Below are 19,006 nucleotides of genomic sequence, written 5' to 3' on the forward strand. Positions count from 1 at the left end.
TGGTCGGCGAATCCACGCACGTCCACCAGGTGGCGCTGCGACCGAGAGTGCATGTCGGCCTATGGATGTGATGAGGGCTGGACTCTGATCACACGTGTAAAATTTCAGGCAGATTGGAGCATGTTCAGGCTACTTCTAGAGCTTTTCTTGTCCATCCACCAGGTGGCGCTGCGACCGAGAGTGTATATTGGCCTATGGATGTGATCAGGGTCAGACTCTGAGCACACGTAAAATTTCAGGCAGATCGGACCATGTCCAGGCTAGTTATAGAGCATGTCGGTGTTACCCTGTTTGAGTTGATAGCTTTTCAAAATGTCTAAAAATGACCAAAAATTTAAGGTTGGTGTTAAATTCTAGAAAGAAGAAGAAGATTAAAGAAAGAAAGTACATAAAAAAGAAGCAATTAAATAAAAGGGAAAAAGTTAAGACAATCAAACTTTTATAAATTATGGGGGAAAAAAAGATGCAAGAAATTCAAGAAGTGTATTTAATAAATAAACAGGAAATTTGTAAATAAGTGTTGTAGTCTTTTTCAGTTAATTGATGGATAGGCGCAGTGAGAGACAGCCAGAAAATGGGGAAGAAATAAGAATGAGGGCACCTCATATACCACGGGGTTGCGAACGAGAATCAAGCCCGGGCCTCAGCGCTGGAGACCTAGTACATACGTGAGTGCCTTAACCCATTGAGCTATATGAGCACACATTTGATGTGCTTTAAAACGTGTATGTATTCAATAGAAAGTCTAGGGGTAGGGTTAGGGTTAGAGAGGTCCTGACAGTAGTAATGTCCAGAAAATATGGGTATGAAATAATTTCAAAAATTAATATTAAGCCTAACTAGCCAAAAAATTTTTAGAATGAAGTTGAGGTTTTTCCTTCTGGATTTTGGCCGGGCTATAACCTTATGCATATAGCCCGGCCAAAATCCAGAAGGAAAAACCGCGGATTAATTTCTCTTAATATTCGGCTGCTTCGTATTAACAGTAAAAATATAAAAGTGTAATATTAAATTAACCCTATTTTTGTTATTACAACTGTTAGGACCTGCCTTTCTAACCCTAACCCTACCCCTAGACTTTCTATTGAATACATACACGTTTTCAAGCACATCAAATGTGTGCTCATATAGCTCAACGGGTTAAGGCACTCACGTATGTACTAGGTCTCCAATGCTGAGGCCCGGGTTCGATTCTTTTTGGTAGTTTTAGTTTAGGGTGCTACTGCGGTGTGTTTTTGGGTTTTAAGAGGTGAACAGGAAGAGGTTTTTTCGTATTGATTATCTTTTACTTTGTTCCTGCTTGGAATGTCCATCAATGTCAACATGAAGTTCACTTTTAGTTCTGTTTATTTATGTTTATTTTACTAACACCCATTTGTTTTTAACCCCCTCACATGTTGTGTTGTTGTAAACTTACTCTTTCAAATAAATTCTCATCTAACCCTCTGGAAACCAGTGTTTGGACTGTTTTTGTGTTGCTCCTCACCTACTGACAGCTGTGGACTAAAGGCTATACTGTGACGTTTTTAGAGCCACATGCTATACTATGATGTTTGTTGGGCGACACACTATAGGCTTTTTTAATTGACATATTATTGTGACTGTTTTTTTTTTTTTTTTTTAGCAACATATAAGAATTCAAACTGTTTTAAAAAATTCCTATACTTTTACTTGTGCAATGAAATTATTATTCTATGGCATTTTTTAGATGACATATTATACTCTGATGTTTTCTTGAATTACACACTATTTTGACAATATACTGCACTATGACATTTTTTGAACCACATATCATACATGACAATTTTAGGCAACATCCTGTCATTTTGTGCTTTTTGAACCACATAATAATCTATGGGGTTTTTTTGCCAACATGCTACACTATGAACTACAGGCCATACTATGTTATTCTTGAGTAAAGCATACTATACTTTGACATTTTCTGAACTACATCCTACACTATGGCATTATACACAGAGTGCTTTGGTTACATGTTGATTTATAATCTAGATTTTTTTCTGTTTTGTTTTTTGACGGGATTACCACAGACCTGACCGTGAACACCGTCAACACCCACCTCAGGGAGACGCTGCCTAAGATCTCAAGGCTGCTTGGTCGTGGTCTTTCTGGCACGTACTCTTCCAAGATGAGCCGGGAAGTTTAACACTGATGGAATGACACCAGGTCTAAGCCGACAAACTTCCAATTCCTCCTCAACCCATAGTCTCTGGGAAACCTACATGGAGTAAGAAAAGTAGACAGAGAAGTAAGTAAGTCTGTACGCAACATATTAAAAAGAAATCATGCAAATAAATTGAGTGCAAAGAACCAAATTCACCAATATACTGGAGACCAGAGCTATTTAATTTGATAAGTATAACCTTGTTTAGTAACATTTCAATTATTTGAGAGCAGTCATAAAGAATTGCCTGTAATCCCAATCATAAAATGGGTTTGGAGGAAGAACATAGATGGTAATCTGGATATACATGAGTTAGGCTTCATAACTACTATTGGTAGTATTGGTGGTAGTAATAGTAATGCACTAAATACACTAACGACTGCTGCTGATACTGGCACTGCTACTATAAATTGTAATATTATTACAAATGCTGATGCTACTTCTACGACTCTAACAGCTATTTTATACTACTACTGCTTGTACTTTTAGTATTACTACTACTGCTTGTACAACTATACTACAGCTACTATTAATCGTCTGGTATTTGCTTGTCAAGCTGCTAGCTCGCCTTAGCGTTTTGCTAGTGGCTCACTAGTTAGCTCTCATAGACTGGAAGCTCTCAACAAGATTTCATAATGAAATTAAAGCTGCAAGCAGCGTTGGACGGGTCCTCGCATCCTTGCTGGTCGGCGAATCCACGCACGTCCACCAGGTGGCGCTGCGACCAAGAGTGCATGTCGGCCTATGGATGTGATGAGGGCTGGACTCTGATCACACGTGTAAAATTTCAGGCAGATTGGAGCATGTTCAGGCTACTTCTAGAGCTTTTCTTGTCCATCCACCAGGTGGCGCTGCGACCGAGAGTGTATATTGGCCTATGGATGTGATCAGGGTCAGACTCTGAGCACACATGTAAAATTTCAGGCTGATCGGACCATGTCCAGGCTAGTTATAGAGCATTTCCTTCCATCCACCAGGTGGCGCTGCGACCGAGAGTTTATGTCGGCCTATGGATGTGATCAGGACTGGACTCTGATCACACCTGTAAAGTTTGACAGATTGGAGCATGTTTAGGGCTTCATAGCTTTTCAAAGTGTCTAAAAATGACCCAAAATTGTCAAAACATATGACATATAATTCAAAATGGCCGACTTCCTGTTGGGTTTTGGGCATGGGTGTCAATTACATTTTTGTGTGTCTTGACGAGTTACATATGCCTACCAAGTTTCATGATTCTAGCTAAAACGTACTGGCCGTAGTAACTGTTTGAAAATTTCCAGGTGGCGCTATGGAGCCATTTTGCCACACACATATGCAGTTTCCCTAAAATATCAAATGGGTTGCCGGTCCAGATATGTGTGGTAATTTTGGCGAGCATTTGAGCATTTTTAACCTGTCAAAAAGTACTTTGTTTATTACGGCAACGATGCGTTGCCACAGCAACAGTGTTTTATGGAAAATATCTGTAAAATAAAAAGATTTTTTGCAGATTTAAATGCCGTTAATATAGTGCAATTTAAAGGTCAACTGTTGTAAAAGATCGAATAAATATTTTGTTTGTTTTTAAAGTCAACATGTAAATATTTGCCTTTTTCTGCAACTTTCTGTTATTTTTGCAAATCAGTAAAATAAAAACTGTTTTTTCACCATTCTTCAATCCTTATACATATTTTTTTTCTTTCAGATAATTGCAAAAAAATAAAATAAAAAAAAACTTTTTGCAGATTTAAAATAAAGTGAAGAGAGTGAAATTTTTCATTCAAACATTGCAAAAGAACAAATTACCATTTGATTTGATTTTACTGGTTATTATCTGCAATTTAACACAATTGGGCAAATCTGTAAAACAACAGTAAATTGTTCACACACTGTAATTTTTGACTGAGAAAACTGTTTGTTCTGCAGTTTGAGAGTTTTTCTTCATTCACAACATTCCCACAACTAGAGGAGCTGCAGCAGTCGGAGGTCATCATGTTTCCTACAATACCCAGCATGCTCTCTGGTTCATCTGAGGCTCACAGCTTTATTCATGTAGAAACACATATTACTCACCTCAGTGTTTCAAAACACGACTTTTAGGTCATTCACAGGATCAACAGCAGCAGAATCATCGCCCACTGATTTTCAATAAACGTCCTCAGCAGGAAGCACTTAGTAAAGCTCATGTTTTAATTCTCCCTCATTCTCTGTGTTTTTATTTCTCTCCACTGTTTTCTCTCTTTGTGGAATTGAAACCTTGAAGCCACCAGAGTCAGACAGAGATCAGTTCTATTTTCAGACAGCCAGGAAATGGGCACAGACTTACAGCTAAAACGGCATTTATTAGACTCTGCTGCAGTTTCATCAGGCTGAAAGTTACAGTTACAGATACTTTCACTATTCAGCAAAATATCTGTCCGCTGATGGAATAATTATCTCATTTTGTCTCAACAAGACAGAAACCAACATATTCCAAACAAAGCTGAGAGAAGCAGCAAATCCCCACATTTTAGAGGCTGTCCAAAAGCAAATAAAAATGTAGAAACACAAGTGAGAAACTTAGAGAAGAGCGCCTATTAAAAAAGAAAAATAGTTAAAATAATAATAATACAAAAGACTTAAATATTCTTCACCTAAATTCAGGTCATCAACAAAGGAGTCATTGAAAGTTGAATTATCTTCAATTATTTCAGAAAATTTGGAATAGAAATCTGGAATTAACATGTAAAATACTAGGCGTTTCCAACACTGAAAGAAAATGGAGGCTCTACATGTTTTACTCTACGTATTTGTTTCCAGCAGCTCTCCTATCTGCTCTGTGAAAACACTGTCTGCATTTCAACTGAAAAGTCAGAAATTTTATAAAGTGACTGTCACAGATGAGTCATTAATGGCTTCATGCTTGTGCAAAGGAGATTTAGTTATTTTTCCTGATCAAACAGCACATTGTCAAAGCTGACACTGGTCAAATCCAACATTTTTCTCAGTTTTTACAGTTTCTGGCTTGTTTCTTTCAGGGTAATAATATTACGCCTTCATTCCCCCCTTTCTTTTAAAGATAACCTTCCATTCAATCCCAAAACAAAGTAACATTTAAAACAAGTTTTGGAGTACAGAGGGTGAACATGATCTGTTTTTTTAATTGTAGTTTTTAATGTTTTCTCCATATTCTCCTTTTCATCTGCATAGTCTGGGTATATTTTTATTACTCCGCCAAGGAACGTGGTGGAGTTATGTGACGATCGGCATACATTTGTCTGTCTGTCTGTTAGCAGCATTACTCAAAAACAGACTAACGGATTTGGATTAAATTTTCATAGTCTGGATCCATGGATTTGTTAAAGATTTCTGTATCATTACAAGAAAGTGGCATGGACAGCAAGTGAACACATCAGCTGCCTGCTGACGATCCATCCCCCACTCCTCCCACCCCACACCCCCCGTCGGACGATATCGTGAACGGTATTCGTCCGGTCAGATATGAACCGATCCTAAACTTCCGCTGCTGCGGAAGTTTTTTCTCCTCCGAAAGGGGGCCCGACAGAAAAAATTTGAGAACCACTGCTATAATGTGAATTTTTTTTCTGATTATTTATTTCCTGCTATGTTTTCAGAGTTCATCCGAAGTACAGGAAAACACATTTTTGTCTCTGAAACTGGTTCAGTTTTGTAAAAATACGTCCAACTAGTGCCATTTAAACGGTCAGGACGACACAGAGTTTGTGTGTCGGCTCAGAGGTCTGGTACGGAGGCAGCTGCACAAACCCACAGCTGATAAGAATTCCCACAGCAGGCCGTGTTGTTGCCCTGAGGAAAACCAGACGACAGCGTGGGCAGAACACAGCGAGTTGCGTTTAACCTGACTCAGAACAGCTCTTTAAAAAGGCTCGGCTGCAGGAAAAGATGTGCGTTGGAGTCACAGAGCAGAAATTGGGTCAGTGGTTCTTGGTGAGTGCAGCTGAACCCGCTGGCCCGAGTTGTGTTTGTTAAAAAAAGACTTGAAGAATCCGAAAGAAGGTTGGGATTACCTTAATTTATTCCATGAGATGTGGTGTCAGTCAAACACCAACCAGACCAGCAGCCTGACCTCTAATCACAGCTTTAGTCTCACAATAGCAGCCTGCAAATGCTCAAACCAGCTTATAATATGAGCGTCACTGAGCTGAGTTATGGTTAGACACTGTGTCAGACGCCAGCAACGCCCAGCAACAAGTTTCCACACTGAAGGTCAGAAAAGCCTGGTCTGTTTCCTCCTCCCCTTTAAATTAGTACCAGGAACGCCAGGACCGAGCTGCAGGAAGGTGGATGTTGACTTTTTCAGACTGAAGAGGAAGAGAAGGAGGTGGAAGATGACATAGCAGGGGGGTGGAACCTCAAAATGAAGAGGAAATATTCTAGATAAAAAGAAAAAATTCTGGAGAAAAAAAGTGAAAACCTGACAGCAAGGGACCAAAAGAATCGTAAATAAATGGTGGAATACTGTAATGTTCAAAAACTGTAAAACAGTAAAAATGACAGCAAGTTTTGGTAAAACTAGTTGCTGTTTTTAAAAATACAGATCTCTGTCATTATGTACTGATTGGGCGTATGTTTTTGTCTGTTTGTTTCACAGTCAACATGTAAATTAATACTTTTTCTGTGATTTTAACAGATATTATCCGTAATTAAATTAAAAAACTAACATGTAAGCAACATTTTTAAAAATACCATTTTTTCAAACATTAATACAGTTTTTCTTCCAAATAATGGCAAATAATTGATAATCATTATTTTTTGTTGATGTAAATATGGTTTAAAATGTCAAATATGTTGAATAATATTTTTGGTAATTTAAATACGGTCAAAAACTATGTAAGTTTGCAGTTAAAGCAAACCAGATGCTACATAGCTGTTTCAGTTTAAATCTTTCGGTTATTAGGCTGTCATTAAGCATTATGCCACTTGTGCTATTTCGCCCTACATGCCGCCAAATTTCGAAGCAGCAGTGCTAAATATGACTGAAAAGGGTTTCAGCTTAGCATAAAGATGTTATGAACCTGCTGTGTTGCTTTTGCTTTAAAATATAAAAAGTGAAAATCTTGCAATTTTACGAAGGCTTTTCTGCTGAAATTTTGGACTACTTGCCAAGTAGTCAACAGCAATTTTAACACGTCAATTCTGAAAACACAGACGTCGTAACGCTGAGATTCAGCCATAAATCCACTTGCAAATCAGCATCTTATGGCTTCAGATCTTTGCTAAAAGTCATGCTTTATTGCAGCATAAAAAAATAATCCTTTCATTGCTGTCAGAAGCACAATATGGCCACAGATTTGCTGTAGACACCAGCTAACTCCCTGAATCTGAGGCAATATTATGCTTATGGCTTGCATCCCACAAAGTATGATGGGAACTATAGTTGTAAGACCATATCCAAACTGTAAGTAAGAAAAAACAAAACCCACAACTTCTAGCTCTCTTCATTTTGCACTACTTTTGACAGAACTATGGACAAACAGGCAAAAAAAAAGCTGTATTCAACCTTTTTTTCCCCCACAAAAGTCATCCTAAAACAACTCAGCTTCCCATCACTTGTTACCTGATCTGAAGCTCATGAGATGCTGAATCAGCTTCACAAAGTGCCAAAACAGCCACGCTATCTCCTTTAAAACAATCAATATATACAAATAACTGATCCTGAAACTACTGACAGATGTTGTTTCTGACCACCCTCTTTGTTTGGAGCAGTCGGAAACTTGGAAAACATGTTTTTATGGAGAAGTGAAGGGAATATTCTTACTTATATGGCTAGAAGAGATGCTGCGGATCTGCAAATGCCTGCCAACAGCTGTGAGTGTTGTGAAACAGCCCATTAGTTCTGACACGGTGCATATTTCTGGCTACATTTGACTTTAATCACATCAGAAGCTAATCGACTCCAGGCAAACCTGCAGCAGAGTGCTATTCCAGAGGAGGAGAGTAGTTTGCTTTCTGCAGCTCTGAACAGAATATGATGTTGCTGTGCAGTTTGTGGAGTGTAATCTTTCTATTGTGTCTCTATGGGTTATTGCTAACTTTACATTTTCTACCTGAGTTGTAGAGACTCTGACAAATGATGAGTTATGCAGAAGGCTGTAATTCGGGGGAGAAAAGTAGAATCTCCCTGCAGCTTTCGGAAAAGATTGATTTCTACATGAATTATTGGAAATTTTTGGTCTAACATAAAATTAAAAACACTAAATTAGCATTTGGAGCTGATATGGTTCCATCCAGGGATGCTGTCGGTACCAGATCAGCTCGGGATCTTGCATTTGAAGATGATGTCACATGCTACAATTGGCTGTACATAAAAAAAAAAATCGAACGATATCATGTTCTTGTGCAGCAAAATACCATTTAAACCTTTGACTGTGTGATTGGCCACAGTGACGCTGTCTTAGCGCACTTCAGCTCACCTAAAAAATAAGAGCTTTGATTGGTAGGCATTAAGCATCACTGAAGACTTTCTCATAGTGCCAGTTATTAGCGAGTATTCTATTGATTATTCTGGCGATTAATCGAGTAATCGGATACTGCACTAGGCATGTGCATTACAGCATCAAAAGCAGAAGTGAGCACACTGTGCAACAGAAATAACCATTAGCACAAAATTACTCTGAATTTGTCCAAAATATACAAAAGCTGTTAAAAATGACTCACAAATTGTCCGAGCTCTCCATACATTCTGTTTCCCTGAATCTTAACAGTGTAAATAGAGAATTAACATGAGCCATAAACACACAGGACTGGGAAATACAGCAGGTTGAAACAAACCAAATTATTGGTTACTATCAGGTAAAATAACACAGATTGTAGATTGCTGTATTGCAGACTCACTTTTCTGTATACAAACGAAACACCACACCAAATCTCATTTCCAAAAGAACCCAAGAGAAGATCTTTTTTTTCAAAATGTGCAGTTTATGTTGTTCACTTAAGACTCTATTTCCAGTAATAAATCATAACGTCTGAATAAGTTCTCACACACATAATGTGAAGTCATGCGTGCAGCAGAAGCAGAGCTGCTCTCTGCTCGTGCAGCTGAACACACTGTTGGACTTCATGCTGCAGGATCACAGTGTGGCTCCTACATAAAGCGTTCAGTGTTAACATCCCCCACAGCGACGTTCAGTCTCACACCACCGCTAACACGAGTGGCTGCAAAACTGCATGGCTTTTTATAAACATGTAGCCTTGAAGCTGCAGACAGAAACAGAAACTCAAGAACAATAACACACCCACGACCTCAAACAACTACTAATCAGCTCTGTAATCCAAATCTGACGAGCTGCAAGTTGTTTTTCACCCAAATACCTTCATGCTGATTCATTTCCCCGGAGCAGGATGTAACTATGAGTCTTTGGCCCAAAAAGTCCTGAAGCTAATCGCTTTAACAGATTCCAAGGAAGCCTAAATGAGGAAATTGGCCCCTTTTATTGTCCTGATAAACTTCGATAAATAATCTATCAGAGAAGAAAGAGAAGGATGGAGGACTGTGAGGTGTGTTCAGGTACAGACAGGAAAGGAAATGCAGTGAAAGTGAGCTGGAACATGTTGCTGCAGGACACTGATAAAGAATCAAAGTATGAAATGTTACTAGAGGGGGAGAGGAGGGTTAAAGCCTCCTATTTATAGTGTAGCGTGTCATTAACGGCCTAATGCTCACACATTTCTGACTCACTTGAAACTTTTGTAGCATAAATTTTGGATATTGAGGAAGAAGGAGTTTTTTTTTTTTTGCTAATTGAGAGGCTGTTTGAACAACAATATCTCAGGAACTATTAAAGATAAAAGCCTGAAAGTTTCACTGTTATTTCTCATCACGTCACTGATTCAGAATCGGTGTTATTGGACGTCACAATAATACAAAACAAAACAATACTTTTAATAAAGAAATACATCTTGAAAATAGTTCATTTTTTGTTGAAGTTTTAGAACTGGTAAAATATTGGTAGATATTCTGAAGTTTCAAACTGGTTCAGGATTGCAGATTCTGAATAAATGACATGATGTAAGAAACAAACAAACAAACAAAAAATCAAGATGACTGGAGTTGAAATGACCAGTTTGCTGCACTGAGCGGAAGATGTGAGGAAGTACCTGAGAACAACATTATGCCTGTATTCAAAAATTATGATATTTTTGCTTGTATTTGGAGACTCACACACTACGTGACTAAATAAAGACATACCTGGTATCGCTGGATTCAGAAGTAACGTCTTTGCAGAAGAGCAGCAATTTTCTTTTACTGCTTTTATACTTTATGTAAGAACCACCTAAACACACGTCATCTACAACAGCAACAACCACTGGAAGCTGAACGTTCCCTTCTAGGCAGATAAAAAGCTACCTGCTCTGTTTCTGTATCACATCTAGTTTTTCTGACTTCTACTCTCATAGTCTGTGCAGTGGTTTCAGAGGCTACAGCCACTTTAATCTGTCATTTTTGCAAGAGGTGTTGCATCTAATCTGGCAGAGTTGCAGCAACAGGTTCAGTAACACTCAGTTCAATAAAGCTGCTATTTCCTCTCTTATTCACAGTTTTGTTCAGTAAAAAAAGGATCTAATTTTGACCTAAATTCTCCAAAGTGTCTCTGAACCACAGAGCTAAATGAGAGTCACAGCTGTGGAGCTGCGGATGGTGTTTAAGGTATATATATATATATATACATATATACATATATATATATATATATATATATATATATATTTTTTTTTTTTTAAAGGTAAAGATATTAGTGAGAGTCAACATGAGGTGCTTTGCTTTCTTTCAGTCCCCTCCTCAATGTGAGAATCCGTGCACTGTTCCTAAAACTGATCTAAACTTACAAAGCCTGAGGTCTGTATTATATGGAACTCATATTTCAAAGTAAATTCTTTGAAGTTCCTGTCAAACACATGTGACATACAGCTGTGCACGTGTTCACTTTTACTAGCAGCTTTTAGTCCTTTTGGTTTCAAAAGGAAAATCAACTTTTACTTTTCACTAAAGTTCATTCAATTACCATCACATGCAATGTGGAAAAAAAAGTTATGGTTATGGTAAGTTATATGGCAAATGTTAATTGTTGTTGATTTACTGTATTTAAATCAGCAAAAATATCATTATTTTACAAATATTTGCCATTAAGAAGAAAGAGAAACTCAATGCGTATTTGATAGATTTCCTGTTGTGTTAAATTACAGATAATATCTAAAAATAATAATAATAAAAATCATACTATCAATTTACATGGTGACTGTAAAAAAACTGTACATAATGTCTGCACCAAAAATGTGTATTTGTATGTAGTTTTTTACAGTGTAGAATCTACAGAAACACAGTTTTTTGCTGAAAATATTTGAGACAAGCAGCGACAAAGTCTGACAGACTGAGACAAAAATAAATAATGATAAGATCAAGAGTTCAGCAAAGCTTCTGCAGCCTGAAGGAGAAAAATAGATCCACATTCATAAAAACAAACAAGACTACACTGAGAAAAATTAATGTTTTTTAACTGTTCTTAATTGTAATTTTTGGAGCAATTTACTGTGATTTTTTCAGATTTTTAGATTTTCATTAAATTCCGTTAAATAACTCGTAAAATCACAGAAAAAAGTTTCAATTTGCTTGTCAATGGCTAATAATACTAATAGTACTAGTAATAACGCCACCACCACCAACAAAAATACTAATAATAGTAATAATAATAAATTACATATATTATCAGAAAATCTAAATAACCTCTACATCAAAAATATGTATTTTTATAAATCGTAATACTTTTTTATTTTAAAACATTCATTTGACCATTTTTTTTACAGTATTTAAATCTGGGAAAAATATGATTATTTTACAAATGTTTGCCATTATTTGAAAAAAAAAGAATTTCAGTATTGAAAAATGGTGATCAATGTTCAAATTGTAATTGTACAGATTTACAGTTTTGGTAATTTGTATTTAATATTGAGTAAAGTCACAGAAAAAAACGCAGTAACTTACATGTTGACAGTAAAAAAACAAAAGTTCACATCAAAAATCTGTATTTTTTAAAAAAAAGTATTTCATTCTTTTACAATATTTGACTCTTTTTTTTTTCACTGTATTTAAATCGGCAGAAATAGCATTATTTGACAGAAGAAGAATATTAAGGATTAGAATTAGTATTTTTTTTAGTATTCTTATTTTACAATTTTTTTGTTTTTGGGTAATTATAAACATATCTCGTAAAAACCCATTTAAGATTATGTTATTAGTGTTATGAATAAAATTATCTTACTATTAGTATTAATTTACATGTTTACTGTAAAACATAACAAAAACAGGGCAAAACTGTAAATAATGTACAAATCCAAAGTCTTTTTTTTTTTGGTGGTGGGGTAAGTTCTTCATTCTTTAACAGTGTGTAACCATAAAGTTACTCTGTTTTAGTAGACATTTATCGTCATTTTCACACTTTTTCACAGCCTTTGAACGTTTCATTCCTCCACCTTTTTCAAATTCATTATCTGTGGCACCCTGCTGACAAATTTACATCGTTTTCTACTAATGTTTTTTTTTTATTTTCCTGGTATCAACAGCCTCTTGAACTTGTCTAAACCTGCTGATCTGCACTTCAAACTCGCAGCGGAGCGAAAACAGCAGAAAACCTTCAGCAGCCTCCGAAAACATTCGACGTCTGCTGCAGTAAAAAGCAGAAAGCGTTGAAGTCTGACCTTAAAGTCGCTGCTCTGAGGCGCAGTTTTCCTGCTTCATGATGAAAACTGAGGTTCGGTTCGGTTCGGTTCGGAGATTCCGAGCAGCTCCACAGGTTTCATGGTTCCTCTGGTTCCTCTGCAGCTGCTCTGCTCTGAGAGGAGGAGGCGGAAATACGAAGCCTCCTGTGATTGGCTGGAAGGATGAATCCTTAATTGGTCATTAAAGGTCCCCAAATCACAAAAGCTGACATGATAGCCTGCATGTCTGTCACTGCAAACAGCTGTGATGCTGCTGCCACGTACAAAACATCATGAATACGTTTAATTGTACATGAAGTATGATGTTAGAGCTCATATTTTGATGTCACACGTGTGCAAAATGTTACTAAATGTCTAAAAAATTACATTTTTCAATAAATAATCTATAGACAAATGAGAGAACTGAAAGTGAAAACACCGCTGAAGGATTTCTGACACTAAGCAGCTTCATAAAATAAGATGAAATACACATTAAAAAAGTGAGGAAACTTTTTTACAAGCTCCTGACAGAGAGATTTTGTGTTTATTTATTTATTGGAGCTTTTTTGCATTAGAAAAACACAAAATGAGCCATTAATCTGTTGAGTAGGACTAGATAGCTGATGCAGTGGTGGAAAAAACTTTTCGGACACTTTAAAATTTTACACAATCTTAAACATTGTCATTCAATATTTGTGGAAAAGTCTTTTTTGTGTTTCAAAAGGTATGGCTGCATTAAACAGACACAAACAAGTACAAATGACACTTTTTGGTTCATTGTTTAAAAGAAAACTAACAAAACTGAATTCTACCTAAATGACCCAGTACTCAAACATTCTTATTTTTATGGGACCAATCAGTTTTAAGTTTTTTTTTTTCTTCTAGAATTTAGGCAGTGATTGCCTCAAAAGGTTGTGCAACAAAATATTAAGTTTAGGGTTCCTTCATTTTTGTACAGGACTGTTTCATGAGTTTATTTTTTAAATAATTATGTTAAGCCATGGTTCAAAAGCAATGTCTGATTTTCATTGGTTAATTGTCGTAGAATTTTTATTTATTATTACTTTTGTCAGATTCAAATTATCTCTGTGACCATTGTGGGCTTTTCTTTCATTAACCGAGGGGTACCAACAATTTTGTCCACGTGTATTTCCACTACTGTAGTTCCAGGTCTGAATCTTATTTTCCTGCAGAAATATTGGAACTGACATCTAAGATAAGCTGGGAATTAAGCTGATGAAGGTAATAATTTACATGTTGACTTTAACAAAGAGGCCAACACTGTAAAGATTTGTATTACCAAATGTGAGCATGAAGTTACACTGGTTTAAAGCTCTGGAATCAGCAAAAAAAAATAAAATATTTTTTTGTAATTTTCTCTGCTTTTACAGCCTTGGAAGTCACAGCACTTCACGGATTTTTAACGTATTATTTCTGCCACAATTGCTGCCAGATTTTTAGTGATTTTCTGTGTAAAATTATTAATCGCACAGCTTCAAAAAGAGCACATTTTGGGACACCATGTGGGGAAAAGCTAATAATCCTCCACCTGCATCTTTTTAGTCCATGAGGAAGAACTTCCAATTTAATAATTTCTAATAATGAGATAAGATACTTGCAGTTATTAACAACAATAGTATAATTATTGCAAATTAGAAAGTGATGCTCAGTGTTTAAAAATAATACAACTGGCAACCAGTAATTTAATGTTAACTAGAACTGCATGTTTTCTGGTATTACTGTGAGTAAAATAGATGCTTCTTTATTTCTGTTGCATCACATTTGAGAGCAAAATCTCTAAATAATGTAGACAGTAACACAGGTTTAACTTATTCTTTTCTTTTGATAGCTTACTGTCCATAAAAACAGTAAATTAAGGTTGAGTATCCAGATCCAGCTCATAAAAACACTCTGTGTATGTAAATCATTTTATTGCAAGAAGACCACTGGAACAAGGCCAACTTCTTTATTTCTGCCCAGAGGTCCTCATCAACAAAAATGAGGATTTACAAACAATTCAACAGACATGAGCATAAAACCACAATAATAATCTGAAAACTAACCGTCCTACATTCTAAATACTGTATATATCTCAAATATAACTGCTCATCAGAAGTTTAAAGTAGCATTTTCCTCCTGATATGTACAACGAAAATCAAGACAGTGCCTTTTTGATCTCGGAAATGCATTAAAATTACACACAAAATAATCAGAATTATGAAAGAGGCATGCAAACCGACCAGGACATGTCTAAAAGTCTAGCTGAAAATATTCCCAAACCACCTTCCAATGCAGCTCCACAGCGCCATCTAGTGGCTGCAGGAGGAGCAGCAAGTAAAATGAACTGAAATGACATTTTCCACGTTTAGTCTGAACACACGCTGACACTGAGTGGAAATACTGCTGGCAACAGATCAAACGAAAAGAGGAAATCACAGTTCAAGATGTGCGTCTGACAAACACCAACTGCACGTTTCTTTTTTTATGAAAATGAATCTTAGTCGGGATTTCGTCACTAATTTAATTTGCAAGAAGTAAAAACACTTTGACTGAGAGAAACAAAATGATCACAAGCAACATGATGAGAGCTTCTTTGTGGCTCCTGTGCGTCTCTGTGCTCATTTCCAGGCTTTATGCGGTGGTTTTATATCTGTTTGTGTTCATTTTCTATCTCATTTTAGCCAATCTGTGTCTGTTTGTGTCCATTTTGAATTTGTTCTGTTAGTTTGCATCTTTTTCTGGTTCTCTTAAATCTCCTTGTATTGGTTTTAAGCCTAGTTGTCATTATTTTGAGTCCAAATCCAGTCATGCTCCCTCTTATTCTGAGTCATTTTCTGTACTTCTTTGTATTTGTGTTAATTTAGTCTCTCTTAGGCCTTTTAATAATTGTTTAATGTCATTTTAAGTCCCTCTGTGGTTGTTTTGAGTAATTTTAAGTCTCTTCGTGGCTGTTCAAGCCTACCTATAGTAGTTTTGCTTCTTCTTGAAACTGTTGTGAAACATTCTGAGTCTCTTTATGGTTATTTTGAGTTTATTTATGGATGATTTGAGCCATTCAGAGATTATTTATACCTGTTTTGAGTCTACTTTCAGTTGTTTTGCATCATTATGAATCTCTTGGTGGGTGGTTTGACTCATTTTCTGGTTATTTTGACAGTTTTTGCTGTTTTGAGTTTTAAGCCTCCGTAGTTGTTGTGTGTCTATTTGTATCATTTTAAGTCTCTGTGGTTGTTCTGAATCTCCTTAAAGTGTGGAAAGAAGAGTCTCTTTAGAGTAGTTTTCTGTCTACTTGCCATTTTAAGTCTCTTGGAGATCGGTGTGACTCATTTTGATTTGATTTTTGGTAATTTGGATTGTTTTTGTTGTTTCGAGGTATTTCCAAGCCTCTGTAGTTGTTTTGTGCCCGTTTATGTTCATTGCGCTTCACTTTGTGGTACGTTTGCATCCTTTTCTGGTAATTATTTTTTTGTGCGTGGGTGTTTTGAATCACCTTTGTTGTATTTGTAGTAATTTTGAATCTCTGTATGGCTGTTTTGATAGTTTCTGTGGCTGTTTTTAGTAATTTTGAGTCTCTTTGTAGATGTTTTGCCTCCTTGCATCTGCTTTAAGTCATTACATCTTTCAGTGTCTTATTGCTGAAGATGTTTTAAGTATTTTAGGCCCCTTGTACTTGTTAAGAGTCTCCTTATAGTTCTTTTAGGTTATTTTGAGTGATTTTGAGCCTTTGTAGTTGTTTCTAGTCATTTTGTAGCTGTTTGAATCTCCTTAAAGCATTTTTTGAGTCTTTATGTGGTTGTTTTCTGTAATTTTCAGTCAGTAATTTTGATTTCCTTCATGATTGCGCCTCCTTGAAACTGCTGAGTCTTTTTTTAGTCCCTCTGTAGTTGTTCTGAGTCTCTTTGTAGTTGATTTGAGCCATTTTGAGTTTCAGTTTAAGTCTTTTTGTAGTTGCTTGAAGCTAATCATAGTTGTTTTAAATGAGTCATCATTGTCTCTGTAGTTGTTTAAGCAACTTTGAGTCTCTTCATAGTTGTTTTGTGTCATTCTGAGTCTCTTCATAGTTGTTTTAAGTCATTTTGCATCTCTGTGTCATTGCTCTGTGCCTCTTTGTGGTGGTTTCTTTGACTAACAAAAAGTGTTAGCAGTTACTTCAGACAGAGGCTCTGAACCGGGGGCCCCCTGATGCCTCTGAGCTCCTGATCCAGAGCCTGGTAGGTTCATTTAGTGAATCCTTTAATGTTTAGGGTCAGTGAGGAACTGTAAAAACTGCATCCTCCTCACAACTCAACATCCTCTTCTTCAAAATCTGCTGTGTTTGAACTAACATACAAATGTTGCGATATCATTCCAAACTATACAAAACTTATAAATTATAAAGTTCTATTCTTAAATATAAACAACATCAAGTCAGTTTCCAGTACTTAGATTATATATTAGGTACAGTACATTGTACAGCTCTGTTCCACTGAATACACTGTACACGATCCAAAGGGCTGAAACTGGTGGTTAGACATGATCTTTGAATAAATTAATTCATAAATAAATCATGATTATGTCTTCCCAGTGACAGTGGTTTCCTTGGTTCTCCATCAGATTGTAACACACACACACACACGCACACACACATACACACTGTGCCCACTCTTAAGTCCAAATCTACGACTTCTATACTAAAAATACTTTTGGCTTTTAAGAAATAACGTTATACTCAACTAAAAACTAACTCTTCTGATATAATACAAGAGGTCTACTGTCTAGAGGGAACTTTAACTTCAGTAGTTACATGTTTAATGTACCTGTAGACGCTTTGCAAATAGAATAATAAAAAGAGTTACATCTCTAATCCATAAAGTGACAGTGCTGGATGTCAGTTCCAGGTAGATCCCTTTCTTTTGTTGGTTAAAGAAAAGTAAAGCCCACATCTACTCGGACATGAAAGAAAAGAACAGCTAAGAACAGACTCTATGTGAATAGTGTTAAATATCTCTGTCACTGCAAAGCTAGAGCTGTGGCTAGAACAGCATGCTGCATGAGACGTGTTGAAGCGAGTAAAATATCGTCGTCGGATCATTTCGGCTTTGCAAGACCGATCCAGATGTGCATAAGAGAATTCCATATATCAGTTAATATTCTATAATCTTCAAATATATACAGAGAAAGACAGTTTTGTGGGATTTTTTTGCTTAAAAATACCTTAAATCGTGTGCTTATATCCAAACTTGTACAAAGAGTAGCAAACAATCCAGCTGAAAATCGCTGATTCCTGTCTTCCCTCACCTCGGTCAGTAGCAGCGTGTTCATCAACAGCAGCCGTTGGTGTGGATTCAGTTCATTCCAGCCAACCTTTTGGTTCAACTGGCAGAAAACTTCTGCTGCTGGGACTTTCTCTTTTTGCGCCTCCAGTCCTGAACAACAAAAAAAAAACAACAAAAAAACAAAAAACCCTCCCCAAAGCCTCCGGTGTCCCCTTTCTCTGTCTCTTTCGTTTGTATTGCACCAAAGATAAATCATACACAGCTCTATTTCTCTAAAAAATAAAAGTCGGACTTGGTTCCAAGGCGGCAAGAAACTGGAAGCCAGGTGAGGTTTCGTCCATCAGAAGAAGAGGAAGAGGAGGATGAGGAGGCAGGTCAGTGGATGTCTCGGCACATGGGGAGGTTGACAAATATGAAAACGTTGAACTCGATGAGGATGGAGAAGCACAGGAAGATGGCGTACATGACGAGGCAGGCCAAGCCCAGTCGCCGGTCCAGAGTCCATTTGTTTAAATGGACGCCGAGAACCTGCAGGAAGATGAGATTCACTTTAGAGATGCAAATGAGCAAGAAGAACGGATCTGAAAGACAACATATTCTGCTATTTGGGGGGATTAATTTCTCTTCAGTGCTACTGCGGACTTTTGGGCAAAACTTACAATTTTTTTCCCCAAAAGAGAGTCAGTTGCAGGTGTCTGGATTTCCACTCACTGATGTCCAAAAATGTTCATTGTTCTGTTATGCTTGTCTGTTCTCAATCTGCTATTCCTGCTATCCTTACCCTCGCCCTAACCAGTCAAGGCAGATGTCTGCCATCCCTGAACCTGGTTCTGTCTGATGTCTATTGGTTCCTTCCCATTGTTGCCAAGTGCTTGCT

The 19,006-nt window shown here is 36.8% G+C and overlaps 2 protein-coding genes across 3 annotated transcripts in view; both read right to left on the reverse strand.

The window, feature by feature from the left end:
• Positions 1 to 13,008, reverse strand: part of LOC111583469 (ras and Rab interactor 2-like) — a 51,024-nt gene extending 38,016 nt beyond the window's left edge. For both annotated transcript variants that reach the window (XM_023292596.3, XM_023292599.2), the window contains exons 1-2: positions 12,875 to 13,008; positions 2,078 to 2,236 (exon numbers count right to left, since the gene is read on the reverse strand). The gene's annotated coding sequence lies outside the window, so the exon portion shown is untranslated. The remainder of the gene's footprint in view (positions 1 to 2,077; positions 2,237 to 12,874) is intronic.
• A 1,818-nt stretch (positions 13,009 to 14,826) lies between these two features.
• LOC111583468 (sodium/potassium/calcium exchanger 3-like) overlaps positions 14,827 to 19,006 on the reverse strand; it is a 67,234-nt gene continuing 63,054 nt past the window's right edge. The window contains exon 17 of the mRNA XM_055009886.1: positions 14,827 to 18,657. Coding sequence (XP_054865861.1) covers positions 18,505 to 18,657 — 153 coding nt within the window. The 3' untranslated portion in view covers positions 14,827 to 18,504. The remainder of the gene's footprint in view (positions 18,658 to 19,006) is intronic.

The sequence above is a fragment of the Amphiprion ocellaris genome, chromosome 4, assembly GCF_022539595.1.
Source record: "Amphiprion ocellaris isolate individual 3 ecotype Okinawa chromosome 4, ASM2253959v1, whole genome shotgun sequence".
Lineage (NCBI taxonomy): Eukaryota > Metazoa > Chordata > Actinopteri > Pomacentridae > Amphiprion > Amphiprion ocellaris.